Source organism: Sciurus carolinensis, unplaced genomic scaffold (genome assembly GCF_902686445.1).
Source record: "Sciurus carolinensis unplaced genomic scaffold, mSciCar1.2, whole genome shotgun sequence".
Lineage (NCBI taxonomy): Eukaryota > Metazoa > Chordata > Mammalia > Rodentia > Sciuridae > Sciurus > Sciurus carolinensis.
Genome location: NW_025920412.1, coordinates 98,510 through 115,568, shown reverse-complemented (window position 1 = coordinate 115,568; position 17,059 = coordinate 98,510). Strand labels below are relative to the sequence as shown.

Sequence of the window (17,059 nt, the reverse complement as noted above, 5' to 3'; positions counted from 1 at the left end):
TCTTGTAAGGCCCTGCGTATGACCGCGGGTGCCCTATCCTGGCAGGTCACCTGATCAGGGTTGGAGAAACTCATCAGAGAATGAGTTTTGGAGTAGCCACCCAGAGCACAATGGTCAGAGTCATTCAGGAGACAGCTTAGCTCTTAAGACAAGGGCACCATGTGTTATCATGCTACCTGGGGCCTTCGAGAGTTCATGTGGGATCTTCCTATGTGCTTCTAGCCCCATCTTGGTACAACAGTCAGGTTGTCCCTGCTATGTCCTTCTGATAAAAGGGTGCAAATACCTAACAGCCTTTCTAAAGACACACTTGGCCCAACAAGATGGGAGGAATGGTCCAGTTTGCTCCTGTATCCCATCTCTGCTCTGAGAATCATGATCCCTTTGTGGGTGGTCCAGGCAGGACCCTAGACCCCTTAGTCCTGACAGACAGGATATAAAACAGACTCAACAACTAGAGTATGCTTGTGACTCTTTTATGATAGCCAGGAGACTTTTGGGCTCCATGGCCTCATTCCTCGATGTGTTGTAATGTGGTTTGGACTCCACTGAGGGCTTCTCTGTCACTGGACACATGGAGAGTTAGGGCTTAAACCCCACATCCAGCAAAATTGTGCGAAGGGAGCTGCTAGCTCCCTATTTAGGTCTGTGCAAAGTATGACATATGTTTTCTTGAAAAACCCCAGTTGTCTGTGATGTGCAATAACCTAACCTCATTATGCTAATGAGGATCCCTTCCATTCTATATATGCCTTCCAGCACACAGGAGTTATGACTGCTGCATCCTCTGCACAAACCTCCAATGGTCCAACTCACTCTAGACACCAGGCTTCAGAGTGCAGCCTGCACCCTATGCGTTCCTCTGACCTCATCTGAGCAAGCACTTACCCCTGCACTTCCATACTGCAAACCCCACACCCTGCACTCACACCTGGAACTGGGGCATGCAGCTGCTCTCCCTCATCTCAGGTCAGCTTCTTAACACTGAGCTCTGTCTTCTTCATTCTGTTCAATCTTATTTACCTTCCAGAAGCTCTAATTCATGAAGGCAGGCCTAGTCCAAGCTATGATCTCTGCCTTCCCCAGTGATGGCACCCAGGGGATCCCCTGCTGAATGGCTCACCACGATGTTCTTATACTCCAATCACCTTTGATTTTCTAGATGGACATGAATAGAGCAGCTGTCTCCCACTCGCTGGTTGTACAGAGGTACTGTGGAGCTAGGAGCAGAGACCTTGGGGGAACTGGACTTGAGCTCTGCCTCTGGCGATGGTGCTGCTCCATCACTGGCCACCAGAGCAGCTCCTTGATGAGGCTCTAGCCCTGGGGTGGGCATTGGAAGTGAGCCTGTAGCTAGAGGAGAAAAGAATCCAACATGACAGACTGGCCGTGAGCTTTGCAAAAACAGACAATCCACACTGTGTGCCACAAAGTTCTCAGCGCCTGAGCCCACGCTGGACCTATTCCCAGACAGGGGCATGGCCTGAGTGGAAAATGGCTTCTCCTTGTTCCCAGCCCAACAGCAGTCATACACATTCCACCCTCTGGGACCAAACTCTGACCTATCAAGACCCTTATGTACACACCCTGGGCCTCCTGGAACTCAGGCTGTGCCTCACTGGACTTGCCATCCTCCAGCTGTGCCAGCAGGTGGTGTGCTTGGCGCTCCAGATTCAAGCCACCCATGTACAGTTGAAGGTAAGGCAGCAGCAGCTGGAGAATCATGAGGCCTGGAGGCTGATGGAAAGCCTCGCTGTACTGCTCCATCCAGGTACCCGGGTTGATGGGCACGGCACTGTGAACAAGCAGGTGTGCAGTCAGCAGAAGCCTAGATGCTCTTCCCCACAGCCCCACCACCAAAACTGGCCTTGGCAGCCTCTGCCTTACTGTCTCTGCACAGGCCAGTCCACCACAGCCAAGACACAGTGGATGGACACAGTGACAAGACAACTCTGTACAAAAAACTTACAACCTGGCAGCTTACTAATCTGGAAACAGCAGCCCTCACTTTTGGCCACATTCCACCTCATGTTGACGATGGTTTCTTTGTCTACTATGTTCATTGGGTTAGGACAAGATACAGTCCTGTCTAAAGGAGGAATGGATGGTGACACATGACATAGCCTACTTCTGATACCATCAAAAGGGACAAGATAGCAGATTTTTACTACATTTTCAACTGAATTGTCATAATGCCTTTCAACATGTCTTCCCACAGTGGGTGCTTTCTGAATGTTCATTCAAGAGAGAGACCAAACATCTACTTCGCACATATCTCACTGGGCATGGGAGCTTCCAGCCCCCAACTCCTGTCTGGCTGTAACTAATAAGGGAAGTTCTGCAGCACTATGGAATCTGGAACATCCTGTCTAAAGCAAAAGCACTTTCCTCAAGGCCTAAAGAAAGTCAGGCCCCTAGCACAGAGCTTCTCCATGCAGGAAGGGAACAAGCAACCAGAAAGAAACCCTAGGCCTCACTGAGCCCACCTGGAATTGAGCTGAGTACACAGCCTCAAACAGGAGAGCCCAATGTGTGTAGGCTGCTCCACACCCCTCTGTGGACCAGGTGGTGAGAGAGGGTGCTTTGGTCTGCCTGAGAAGGCAAGGTAACTCCTCACTGTCACCCACTTGGTGCTGATAGTATACTATGAGCTTGGTCCTCTGATCCCCCTAGGTCTCACAAAGCATTTGGTTCTCTGAGAGATACATGGCTTCCTCAAGACCCAAGCATGAGGTGATGGTACACTTGGTCTCGGAGGTACGGTCTTACCTTGGGAAGAGCAGCTCCAGCACCTGCTGGCTGGTGATGAAACCTGAGTAAATAGACCTGAAGGTGCTGCCCCAGTCGGGGTTCCTACCAAAAAAGACAGGCACCAGCTGGTTCATGAGCTCTGCCTCTCTGTTACCTTCAAGGGTCTCTATCCCACAGGGCTCATCCGTGTTCGGAACCAGATCATTTTCACCCTGGTTTGGGACCAAGAATGGTGGGATCAAAAATGGAAATGGTAGCAAACAGGAAAATGCTTTATCCCAATATAATGAAGTAACATCAGAATGGGACAGTTCTCATTGACACACACACACACACACACACACACACACACACACACACAGAGCTAGAGTGTGAGTGGTGGGCCATTCATGAGGAACCTAAATGAGGGCCTACTTTGCTCACCTGTCCTGTGCTGCTCAGTGTTACTGTTGAGCTTCTCTGGGAAGATGTCCCCAGACTCTGGCATCTAGGACGAAACCTCAGCCCCTCTTCCCACACAAGAGCATGGTGGTCCCCCTGAGATTCCTGGGGGTCTAAGGCTTGACATTTTTTGAAACAACAAGAGAACATCCCTCTCGCTCCAGTGTCTCCAACAGACTGAGCTGGGACGGGTTGCTCAGTGAAGTGGGTGCCTGAATACCAGGGTTCCATGTTCCATTTGATCCGTTGTCAAGGCACTGAGGTCACATCCTGTGCTGCATCTACCCGAGCCTCTTATTCACACAAGACTACTCCCAAAACCGCAAGGGCTGCTGATTGCTCCCATCTCAACCCACATCAAGTGCACAACTGAACACATGTTCACCAACAACTACACCCACCAGACCCTGCCCACCTTGGCTCCCAATAGAGTTCCAACGTAAGGATTCAAAGCTGAATTCACAAGCAGACCCTTCTTCTCACCAACTCTGTGACGCTGGACCAAACTTTGTGCCTCTCTTGGGTTCCCCAGTGTCCCCAACATTTCAGGGTATGGATGTAGCCTTCAATTTCTAGGTTGTCATTGGATATATTTGCCTATAAATACCTGTACTTTCTTTGAAAACAATAGACAGTAATCATAGGTTATGAAGGCACAAACTTAGAAATGGTACAATCACAAGAAGGGGACAGACAAAGAATGCATCCCAACTCAATCAGGCTTGTGTCCCACATAGAATGCTGGACAAGGTCAGTCCCTTTTGGCTGCTGTTCCCACTCTACACCATGACAAGCTTAAGTGGATGGAGATTCAGAGGTTGACCTCTCTGGCACAGACCACCCAAGGCCTCTCATGAGACTTCAAATTGCACAAGTGCCTCTTTTCAGGCTATGAGGTGGGGGCCTCACAGATACTCTGTGGTACCACAGCACCCTGCTGCCCAAAGCCAGTACATCCACTCCTGGAGGTGGATCAGACTCTGTCTCTGGATCCATTGGACTTAGAAGCAGGAAATGGTGATGGCATATCATCTCCAGGATGGAGTTCTGGGAAGCCTATGGCTTCTGTCTGGATCCCTATCTCCAGTATTGCTTCCCAGTCTCATTTTCATTCTTGATCCAGGCAGTCAACATTTATCCATCATGAGCTGGCCTGTGGACACCATCCTGTGAGAAAGACATGACAGTGTCCCATCCTCCCATCAGAGAACCACTAAGTCTCAGTCAAATGGGATCCTCCAAGGAACACAGGCAGGAGCCCAGAGGCAGATTCTCCCAGCTGAGCCTCAAAGGAGGCTATAGTTCCAGCCTCCTGAAAACAGGTGTCCAGCTGAGCCCCTTGGATGCAGGTGCACAGATACTGACCTCATCAATGCCTGTAGTCATTAGTCATGGCTTAGAGGGCTGGTGTTACAGAACCATGGACATCAAGGGAGCCTCCATGCTTTGGGGTGTGCACTAGCCTATCCCTGTCTGCCTGTGCCCTCCAAGCCACATTGGCCATGAATCCAACCTCCTCCTGTGGCCAAATTCAATCCTGTTTCCCAATTTCTGTATGGCCACACCTTCCCCAACACACTGCTCCTTCAATGAGCAGGGCTGACCACCTCATATCATTCTGGTTCCAGAGGCAATGACACCCCACTGAGCCCATCCCCCACACCCCAGTGACTCCTGTTTTTCTTGTCACACCTGATCCTATTTTGACTGTGGATATTGCTCTTTTCTTTCACGTGCATTTGCTTTCAGATGTTGCATATCTGCAGCCACTGTAGGGTAGAACTCATGGTGGTGACTGAGTCATGTCCATGCTGACAGGACCCTTGAATGGGTAACTGCCAGACCACAGTAATGAGTGAGTAGAAAAGAATTTATTGGAAAGCCCTGTCTGAGTGGCTTCTTTTATCCAGAAATGCTGGTGATGGGAGGACCCATGACATGGGATGCTGTGGACAAAGAAAGACCACAGGCTCTCTTCCCTGGGTCCAGTTGCTCCACTACAATGGAGAGCAGTGAAATTCCTGGTGCTAAAACCAGCCCTGTACCCCAGAAAGGACACTGCTCTGAAAACCTTGACCTGAGTGTGTGTGTCCTAAGGTAATGAGGTTTCAGATTCCCAGGCACAAAATTAAGTCCTCTCAAATCCAGGGGCAATATCAGTCTCCACTGTCCCTCTTTCCCTCTGCAGGTCCCAGGGTGTCCTCACCCTAACCATGGTTAGTACCCTAGCCCATTCCAAAATGAGGACCATTGGGTTCCAAAAAGGACTGCCTCTGAGATACACAGTGTACTAACACCCTCTGCTGAACACATGTCCCTATTCCCCCGAGACCCTAAGATGATTTCTGTTCAGGAAACCCAGGAAAAGGAGAGCACTTTCAAAAGACCCAAGGACATTAGTGGTTGATGGATGGATGGACAAATGGACAACTAAGTCCACCAGAAAATTCTGGGAACATGTATGTCCTTGGGTCACAGGTCCATGCACCTTTTTTCTCCCCACAATTTTTTTTTAAACAGAAGTGAGGCTTTCGCTTAGAATGCTCCTAAACACAAAGGAGGCATCATACTTCAAAGGAAAAAGGTGATCGAAGGACATCCCAATGTATCTATTCATGAACACTCTGGGGCATCTTCCACCTGTGAAGGCTTTGAGAAGCATGGAGACACCCCAGCCACCACCAGCACATCATTTCTAAACCTCAAAACTGCCCCTGCCACAACTCTCCATTCCACTCTGTACTCTGACCTCCCGAGCCATCTGCCTTGATCAATCTTCCCTCTCTGCTTCCTCAGTTTCTTGATTGTCCTAATGTGATTTGAACATGGATCCCCGGGTGCTTGTGGTCCACCCTAATCTGCTATGGTCAAGGGTTCATGTCCCACAAAGAGATGGTGACACTGTGGAATATGTCTGGGTAGCTCTGGATGTTGTGTAACCCACCCTACATGGTTTGATTTTCAAGGAAATGAGTGCAGAGGGAGCCAAGAGAGTTCTGCAAGGTAGAGAAATGTGGCAACAGACTGAGCCTCAACAAGATGCTCAGGACTCTGGGATCAGATGGTGTGACATGCAATTGCTGGGGGCCCTGAAGACAGCCCATTCACTCTGCAGAGACAGTGGACTCCCTCAGTACTCATCCTGCTGCTGTGCTTCTCAGAGCCCCGGGATGCCCCAGGTGTGTGGAGGTGGGGAAGCCACATGCCATCCCAGGCTGCTCCTCAGCATCTCCACCTGGACTTGAAGCACGCATATCTGCCTCAGGTGTCATCACAAAAATGGTTCCCTGCCTCCCAGCACAAAAGTGCTCTTAAAGACACTCAGGTTCCACTGGCTCTGGACTAGCCCTTTACTCTGGGATTCCTGAGTCTTAGTATTTATGAGGCCACACCAGTTTTCAGCTCCTAGGCTGGGCCCACACAGACCAGGACAATCTAGGCATTGCTCATACTTCTAGTCTAACATGACCCATGACACAACATCTGGCTAGACAAAAGGGTCCTCTCCACCACTGGGATGGCCCCTCCTACCACCTCAGGACTCATCCTACAAGCACCTCCTGAACCCACCATGCACACGGCCTTGGTGCACATCGGTCTGCAAAGACCTGGAGGATGGGGGAACCCACAGGCTGGGATCCAATAGCCTAGATCCTGGGGTCACAGCTGCTCACTGATTTGGACAAACAGCTCATATGCACAATTACCACTGCCTGACACTGAGACCGAAGATTGACACACCTGCAGAATTGGCAGTGGACCTGGATCCCCAGGAGTGGGGGTGAGCCACACACTTTTGAAAATGACATTGTCCAAGAAAGACAAATTTTGTAGAATTTAACTCATATTACCAATAATCCTGTTCATAAAAACATGAAGAATGTTCCTTTCTTGGACCTGTGGAAGGGACTTGAAGTCAGTCTGGTCAGTATGTCCACCTGAATTCTGGAGAGGGACGGTGGTGATGTCTAGACAGCAACATGCCTATGCTTAAAGCCTCTGAATTAAAAAGGGATGTTTGGCATATTTTACCAGAATTTAAAAATAAGGTAATTGCTGATTGACTCTCAAAGAACTGTGTGTGTTGTGATGGCAGAATAGAGGAAACTGCGCAATTTATACCACAAGGATTATTTCTCAAATTCTGGAGGCTGCAAGTTAGGTACCTACATCTGAAAACCTTCTTGTGTCCTCCTGTGGCAGAAGGTAAAACAGCAACAAGGATTTCTCTGAGTAGCCCCTTCCCAAAAGAGGAGACTCCATGGCCTGATCATGTCTTCAAGTTCCCACCTGGTAACACATCATATGGGAGAAAAAACAATGAAACCTATGCTTCCCAGATCATCCAAATGAATGAGAATTATTCAGAATGTGTGCAAAATTTCACAAGACATGCTCAAGTTTCTTTTAAAAATGCAAGAGTATTTCCATATCTTCTACCCATAATGATGTTTCTGACACCTAATACAATAAAATCAGAATGAAATTCTCCATAACCCTGTATGATCTAGGGAACAATGACAAGTAAATGTCCACAGAGATACAATTTCTTTCCTGATACTTTTGATTTGCAGCTGCTGGGTCTGTGGAAGGAGGAGGATGGACACAGGGCCAACTGCATTTTCTTGCTTTGCATTCAGGGGAGGAACAACTACCACCAAGATGAGGGCTTTATAGGAGCTGATATCCTTCAAGTCAACATCCGGACACATCTGGTCTTTAGGCCTGCAAACCTCCAAGGAGAGGATTCAAGCACCTGCCCACTAAAGAAAGAATCCAAAATAACAACTTACTTCAAAGAGTATCAAGCATTGCGCTTTCAGGAGGGAGGGGGTGAGTCCACTTTCTAGGATACATTGCATACATCAGTGAATAGCTCAAATGCAAAGCTCTGCAGAGGCCTTGGGGAACACTGCAGAGTGTTGGTGTTTTCAGAGAGAGTGAATTGCCAGGTCACTAGATCCTCTCAGTCAGGCAGATGAAACCTACCATGACACCAATTAGGACAATGGGTACCAGGAAGCCTCAGTGGGGAGGTCAGTGTACTTGAGAGAAGAGTGTCCCCTGAAAATTCTCGTTCACCCAAAAGTGGGTGCAAGCTTATGGGGAAACAGTCTTTACACACTGATGAAGCTAAGGAGAGGTCACATGAAGGAACACAGTTTAAACAGGTCCCAAATCCAATGTCTGCAATTCTTGTAGAAACGGGAGTTTGGAAAAAGAGACCCAGGGAGGCTCGGGTAAACAAACAGCTGTGTGAGGTTTGAGGCAGAGACTAGACAACCCAGAAAGGAAAACAAATTGTGGGCAGTAGCAGGAGAGTGGGAAAGAGCTGGGAGAGTTGGGGAGGACACTACCTGGGAACCCTGTGAAGGACTGTGGCACTGGGAGAGCCCACACTTCTTGCCTGGAGCCTCTGGAACTGGACAGAAGGCCTCTCTTCTGCTGTATGGCACATAGTTTGCAGGGTTTGTTGGAGCAGCCTAGGACCTGCCTGCACCAGGCCTGTAGCATGTTGGCCATGCAGATCACATCTGGCCACAGACACTCTAATGACTACACAGTGTCAGTCATGAGGCATGAAAAGTGCCACGTCAGCCCATGTGGGGAAACAGCTAGGCACACACTGCAGGGGCTGGTGCCTTTGTTACTGGGATCAAACAGTTTACCCGAGAGAACCCTCTGATTGATCTGTGATGAAGCCATAGATGGGTATTGGCTGGAAAGCATTCACATCCTGAACATATTCTTCACTTCAAAACACTGAGAATGACTTGACTTTTACTTCTTGAGACCTTGCTCTCCAGCAAATTTGTCTTCAAAAATTCAAAGGAGCAACTCATAGAAGCACAAAGAAAGGGATATTAATTACAGGTGCTTAGCATAAAAAATAGGACTCTTATTTGTTGTGTTTTCTATACTTTAAATGAAATTTCTCCTGCATTACCTCCACAAACATCCAAACAGGAATGCTTAAAACATTCCAAATTGGAAGAGAATGCATACTTGCCAAAGAGGCAGTGTCAAGAGCTTTGACACTCCAAATGTAGTGTGTGTTTCAGAGGTAGTCATAGTCTAAATGAGAGAATCACGCAAACTATATTAGGAAGATCAGTGCTCTAGACCTACCATGCAAGTGGTATGACCTTGAATGAGTGACAAAGTCTTAGCAACCATCATCACTGAAAACTAAGTCAATGAATAAAGGTCCTCATGTGTGAAATTATAAAATGTGTGATAAGTATGGAGGAGGATGGGTGGGAGAATTCTCACACTCAAACAAAATTAGGAAAGATTGTATCAGTTATGAGGCTGCTGGAGTGCCTGGAATCTGGACACACAGTGGGATTCCAAATGTAAGATTCACTGAGCCCAGGCCACAAGAGTAGGCTATAGTCCAGGGACACTGGAGAGGCCCAATGGCAATGGAGGTCAAGACTAACAAGGTACCTGCCTGGACCCTTCACACCCTACTCTAAGCAGGGCTGGACGAGGACGCCAGAGACCAGCCACACAAATAGGCCTTCACAAGAACACTGAGTGGCTGCAGCCTGCATCAGGCTCACTGAATCAGGGTGATGTTCTCACAAAGCAAGAGCACTGCCTGCAATTTGAGTAGAAGCTCACGTACTCAAGGCAGAAAGGCTGGATTGAGCAATGAGCTCAGGAATGAAATACATAATTAACATCCAAACTAATTATGGCTCTTACACAGCATCAGGGGCTCTGATTCAATTCCATTAAAAAGGTTGGAAAATGGCTTCTAAATATGTTGGGGACTCACCTGTGTGTGGGACTTTCAGGAAAAATGTGATAAAATCCCATGAAGCATCTCTTCTCTCTTCTAACCCATCTGCAATGCAAGGTACCTGCGGTATACCTGAAGCTCAGTTCTTCCTGCTCAAGTCTTCTTGAAATGAATCATGAATGCTTCTTCTGAAGTGAAGCAGATGCCTGGATTCGCAGGTGCACAGGTATTTGAAGGCACTTTCTTCCTAAAAACCAGAGAGAAAAAACAGTTCATTGGTGAGGCACACAGAGTCCATTATCAATGATCTCTCCTCCCAGGAACCTTCCACATGACCATTTCCACACTCATGAAACAATGCTTTATATGCTCTAAGGGCAGACGCCATGATTCTGATGACCAGGAAATCACCTTGAAGAACTTGAAGAGCGTGGCCAAAACTGCAGAAGGCACACCAAGGATCTTGAGCACAGCTGCTAGAAAATAAGAGTTCAACTTCAGTACTGACTTCCTGCCACTCACCAAGTACAATATTAGTGTCAAGCATAATATGCACACATGCAAGCAGCAGGCGACACCCAGCATCCATTCATACAAGTGGGAAACATCATTCACAAAAATGATGAGGAAAAGAATAAAATGGATAGAAGACTTCTTATTTCACTATCACATACCTGCTGTAATTCCCTATAAATAATACCCCCGAAATAAAAAGTCTGTCAGGGACATGTCAACTTTTCAATGGAGGACACTTAAAACACGGTGTTCTTTTTCTTTTATTTTTAATTTTAATTTTTTTATGTTTGAAAAGGATTTTTATTTTAAGTATTTTGTATCAATGGTATATATTTTGGACAAATGTTATTCCACGTTCACTACAGGTATGAAATTTCATATTTTGAAGAATGTTTGAAATTTGATTAATGGCTTGGACACATTACTTACAATTTTAGGGTTTTTATGCACTATGAATTCTTGAATTATTAGTAATGCTTGAATGATGACTAAAAGCTTTGTGATAATTTTTCCACTTATACTTTCAAAGTATGAATTTTCAGGGGTAGAATAAGGTGTGAATAAACAACTGTGGGGAACTTTGTCACTTTTTTTAACATTTCTATTTATATTTGCTATCATTCCTCTGGTGTGGAATAATGGTTTAAACATTCTTAGAGTCACTGACACAATGTTTCATTTACAAAGGTCTTCTCCAGTATGAATTTTTTGATGTAGAGTAAAGCATGAACTTCAATCAGAACCTTTGCCATTTTCTTTACAATGCTATGTCTTCTCTCCACTATGAATTCTCCAGTGATCAATAAAGTATAATCTTTGGATTAAACCTTTGCCACATTCTTCACATTTGTAAGGTTTCTCTCCAGTATGAAATTTCTGGTTTTGAGCAAGTACTGACCTACAACAAAAAACTTTGTCACATTCTTCATATTTGAAGGGCTGCTCTCCAGTACGAATTCTCTTATGTTTCTCAAAATATCACCTTTAAAACCTTTGCCACATTATTCACATATGCAGGGCTTCTCTCCAGTACGAATTTTCTGGTGATCTTCAAGATGTGCTCTTTACGTCAAACCTTTCCCACATTCTTCACATTGCTAGGGCTTCTCTCCAGCATGATTTTTCTGGTGTTGAATAAAGTTTGATCTGTAAGAAAAACCTTTGCCACATTCTTCACATGTGTAGGACCAGTCTCCACTATGAATTCTCTGGTGTTCAGCAAGCTTTGATCTTTGGCTAAAAGCTTTGCCACATTCTTTACAGTTCTATGGCTTTTCTGCAGGATGAGTTCTCTGGTGTACTTTAAGTTGCCATGTTTGAGAAAAACATTTACCACATTCTTAACATCTGTAAGGCTTCTCTCCAGTATGAATTCTTTGGTGGCTATTACAGATTGCTTTTTGACAAAAACCTTTGCCAAATTCTCCACATTTATAGGGCTTCTCTCCAGTATGAATTCTGTGGTGTACACTAAGGTTTGATCTGTAATAAAAGCCTTTGCCACATTCTCCACATGTTTAGGGATTATTTCCTGTGTGAATTTCCTGGTAGTAAATAAGGTAGGATTCTTGATTAAAAGCTTTGCCACATCCTCCACATTGGTAGGGCTTCTCTTCAGTATGAATAAGTTTTTGCATTTCATTAAAAGTTTTGTTACATTCTTTAGATTTGTAGGACTTCTCTCTAGAACGAATTTTCTGGTGTTCTTTAAGATGTGCTCCTTGCTTAAATCCTTTGCCACATCCTTTGCATTTGTAGGGGTTTCCTCCAGTGGGAAATCTCTTGTGAATCAAAAGGTTTGATCTGTAACAAAACCTTTGCCACATGCTTCATAGTTGTAGGGCTTCTCTGCAGTATGAATTCTCTGGTGTTTCTTAATATATGATCTACATTTAAAACCTTTGGAACATTCTTCACATGTGTAGAGCCTCTCTCCTGTATGAATCTTCTGGTGTTCGGTAAAAGATGATCTTTGGTTAAAACCATTGCCACATTCCTCACATGTATAGGGCTTCTCTCCAGTATGAATACCCTGGTGTATAGTAATGCCTGCTCTTTGACTAAAAGCTTTGCCACATTCTTCACATTTGTAGGGTTTTTCTCCAGTATGAAATCTCTTGTGTATCAAAAGGTTTGATCTGTAACGAAAACCTTTGCCACATGCTTCACAGTTGTACGAGTTCTCTCCAGTATGAATTCTCTCATGCAGAGTAAGCTTCGAGCTTTGAAAAAAACTGTTTCCACATTCTTCACATTTGTAGGGCCTCTCTCCTGTACGAATTCTCTGGTGTCCAGTAAGCAATGATCTTATATGAAAAACTTTGCCACATTCTTCACAGTTGTACTTCTTCTTTCCAGCATGAGTACTCTGGTGTTGAGTAAGGACTGAAAAATTCTTTAAGGCTTTGGCACATTGTGTACATTTGTAGGATCTGTCTCCAGTGCAAAGTATCTGGTGTTGAGTATCACATGAGCTTTTTTTATTGTCACTGCTATGCCACCTGAGATGTTTAGAAAGGGTTGAGGAATTTTTAATGGCTTTGTCACATTCTTTACACTTGCAGAGCTTCACCCCAAGACGAATCCTCTGATGCTTAACAGGGGGTGATCGTTGTTTAAAAATTCTGCCACATTCTTCAGATTTGTAGGGCTTATCACTGTCATGGTATCTATGAGGTTTAGAAAGGTTTGAACAATGAAATGCTGTAATACATTTTTTAAATACATAGGGCTCCCTTCCAGTATGAATTCTCTTCTATTGAGTAAGTTTTGCAATTTGATTAAGTGCTCCTTTACATAATTTATACTTGCAAGGCTTGTTTTGCCTGTGAATTATTTGGATGGTAGTTAAGCTTACAGCATTAAAATAACACTTTCCCCCATTGTTCATCTTTGTAAGGGTTCTTTGAAAAATGAGCATATTGATGATTTCTGGCATTGGAACCAATACTAAGGTTTTGATGAGTTTCTCTATATTCATATTTTTACCACCAATATAAACACACTGGTAACTAATCAGGGTAGAGACCTGGCTAGAGAAGTTTAATTACACATGTAGCATACTTCCCAGAAACCTATAACCAAATACTTATTAAGCAATAGTTGGTAAGAACTTACCACAATCATTAAAATTTTATGTTTGGGCACAAGAAGAAAAATTTTTTTTAATTGAAGGATAATGGACATTTTGTAAAGACGCTCTCAAATGGAGCACTTTTAGAAACTTGTCCTTTACTTTTAAATGTCTTATCTATACAAATTTTTGACCAGAAGTTTAACTCAATGCTACATTTGAAATTGGTCAAGTTAAAAATTAAAACATGGACTAGATCTCTTTTCAAATTTTCAACATTTCCTTTCAGAGGATATGCTTCAAAAGTGCTGTGGATATATTTCTAAAGACATACATAGCTCCTCAAAAGTAACTGGCATAAATTGAACTCTTTTCTGAGAATTAAATGGTCTTCATGTCTGCTGGCAATGAAGTTTTCATTATGAATAGTCACTGCTAACTGGTTTTGTCCCTGTAATATGATTTTTAACCTTCACTCACACTTAAAATTTCCTGTATTTTTCTTAGTTGTAAATAGTCAAAGTTCCAATCCATACCTTCCTTTCATCATTTTTTGAAATAAATATTTTATTCCCTGCTCTGGTGGAGATTCATGGGTATGATGATGAGAAGTTGTGGCATTTCCGGGCACTTGGGAGCCCAGCTGGCTCCCCAGGAACATCTGACCTGCAGGCGGAGCCAAGGGGCCCATGAGCATCCGCATGAAGCGTGGAGCCAGAGGGCGGAAATCAACACAGTGTTCTTTAATGAATAATTATGTGTGCTAATACTATTTTAGAAAAGAGCACATAAAGTAGAATGAATAGAATAAAATCTAACATTTGCTTGTAAATATTACTGGCTGTGTCAGGCATGGCTAAGTGAAATGTGAACTTGTAATAATCAGAGAATGCAATGTTGTAACACGTGGGTCCCCGATTCACATATGGCATGTGGTAACTATGGAAGCCGGGGAAGTAATAGGAGTAAGGAAGCTGACTAGGCAGATGACCTCTGGGATACTGAGGGAGGGATACGCCAAACTGAAGACCAGGTTCCACCTAATCATTGGTACGTTGGCTCTAGATCTTCTGCTTATCAAAGTGGTGAAAAATGCAGCATTAATGGAAAAATACCTTAAATCTAAAAGTGGGTCATTTAAATGGCATCCAATTACACATCTGATATCATGGTCTGCCAATTTGTGAATTAAAAAAAAAAAACACAATGACAGATCTAAAGATAAAACCTTCCACTTCTCCAGGATGCCTACAAATATGTTTAACTGGCTCAGATTCAAATAACTCTGAATAGAATTTTTGATTTCTGAACAAACCTATTAAATATTATATGACAAAAGTCACAAGGTTTTTCTTTAGAAAATATTCTGCTATTTTTTAAGCTTCACACATAAAATGCCTCACAAAATATATGGCAGGAATGACCCAAAGGATGAGAAAATGGCTAGGAATCATTCTTAAATGTGCACATATATCCTGAAGTTTAGGAAAAGGAACGAATACATTGCCTGTTCAAGATTGCATTCAGGCTGCAGGAGTCTGAAATGGCTATCCCAACAGTGATGGCTCCATGTCACTGAACAGTCCTAGCTTTCCTCAGAATCCTGATTCACAGCCAACAAACCTCAGTTTGATGGCACCTAAAATAATTATCAACTTATATGACCCATTAATCAATACATACAATTTTACCACTTCAACCAAATCACAGAAAATTGTAAACAGATTATTATTTGCTTTGCTACCTTTGCTTCCTTTCATTACCAAAAGATGATCAATTCCACACTTCAAGAGATACAGATTTATTACAGAATATCAAAGGTCCTGATGATATATTTTATCTCAGTCTATGTCATGGCTTCATTCTTTTATTATTTTGTAAATACTGTTATTATTTTGTAAATAATAAAGGATAACTTTGTGTTTTGAATCTATCATCCAACACTTTTCTTCTCATATTGGTACACCAATTACTGTGCTTACTTACTGTTTAGGAATTTCACTAATTGAAAGTTCTAGAGGACCTGATAGGGCTTGTAATGGACAAACTATCCCACATACTCCAGACAATGTTCATGAGCGGAAAGAAAAAAGTAGTCAAGTAGAGGAATGAACATGGGGATCAAGAGGAACCTCATTTTCACAAGAGAAAATCCCCCCAAAGTGAAAAGCATTTGAGACATGTTAAGAAAATATACCAGTGAAAACAGTGTGCTGTCACTTTGTATCCACTACACATCGAAAGGTAGAAAGCTAGATGATAGAATGCAGGTGACATGTGGACAGTTTGAGATATTCAGAAGAGTCACCTGGAAGTGCTTAGTCAAAAAAGTTAATATACAAAAGCAAGAATCAATAACTGGGATAGATTCAAACTAAAAAGCTTTCTCTCAGCAAAGGAAACTATGAGCAATGTGAAGAAAGAGCCTACAGCGTGGAAGAAAATCTTTGCCACTTATACTTCAGATAGAGCACTAATATCCAGAATCTATAAAGGACTCAAAAAACTGTACACCAAGAATACAAATAACCCAATCAACAAATGGGCTAAGAAAATGAACAGACACTTCACAGAAGAAGATCTGCACACAATCAACAGATATATAAAAAAATGTTCAACATCTCTGGTAATAAGAGAAATGCACATCAAAACCACCCTAAGATTCCATCTCACCCCAATTAGAATGGCAATTATCAAGAATACAAGCAACAACAGGTGTTGGAGAGGATGTGTTGAAAAAGGTACACTCATACATTGCTGAAGAGGCTGCAAATTAGTGCAGCCACTCTGGAAAGCAGTGTGGAGATTCCTTAGAAAACTTGGAATGGACATACCATTTGACCCAGCTATCCCACTCCTTTGCCTATACACAAGGGACTTAAAATCAGCATACTATAGAGATGCTGCCACATCAATGTTCATAGCTGCTCAATTCACAATAGCCAGACTGTTGGAACCAACCTAGATATCCCTAGATGTCCTTCAATTGATGAATGGATAAAGAAACTGTGGTATACATATGCAATGGAATATTACTCAGCCATAAAGAAGAATAAAATTATGGCATTTGCAAGCAAATGGATGAAATTGGAGAATATCATACTAAATGAGATAAGCCAATCTCAAAAAACCAAAGGACGAATTATCTCCCTGATCAGTGGATGATGACACATAGTGGGGGGTGGGTAGGGAGGTAAGAATGGGGGAAGGAGGGACTACATAGAAGGAAAAGAGAGTTGGGAGGGGTGGGGGTGAAGGAAGAAAGTAACAGAATGAATCAAACACTATTATTCTATGTAAAAATATAGAAATAAAAAATATACAAATGGTAGAACTTTACTTCATATATAGAGAAACAATATGTATTCCATGTGTGTACAATAAAAACAAATTAAAAAAAAAGTAAACATACATTCTTTGACCAAGAAATTCCACCTGTGGGTACACAACCTAATGATGCTTAAGCAGTTTCAGAAGGAAACATGCAGAGGAATATTTATGCTCATGTTCCCTGCAGTAGCCTCACCTGT

The 17,059-nt window shown here is 43.4% G+C and overlaps 1 protein-coding gene across 1 annotated transcript; it reads right to left on the bottom strand.

Moving 5' to 3' along the window:
- Positions 1-1,192: 1,192 nt before the first annotated feature.
- Positions 1,193-10,003, bottom strand: LOC124975708 (ral guanine nucleotide dissociation stimulator-like; the record flags this gene model as incomplete). The annotated part of the gene is made up of 4 exons (XM_047538299.1): positions 9,977-10,003; positions 2,770-2,963; positions 1,587-1,795; positions 1,193-1,353 (listed from the first exon to the last, which is right to left on the bottom strand). Coding segments are annotated over exons 2-4 (486 nt in total), but the record flags the coding sequence as incomplete, so codon positions are not given.
- Between the last annotated feature and the right edge of the window lie 7,056 nt (positions 10,004-17,059).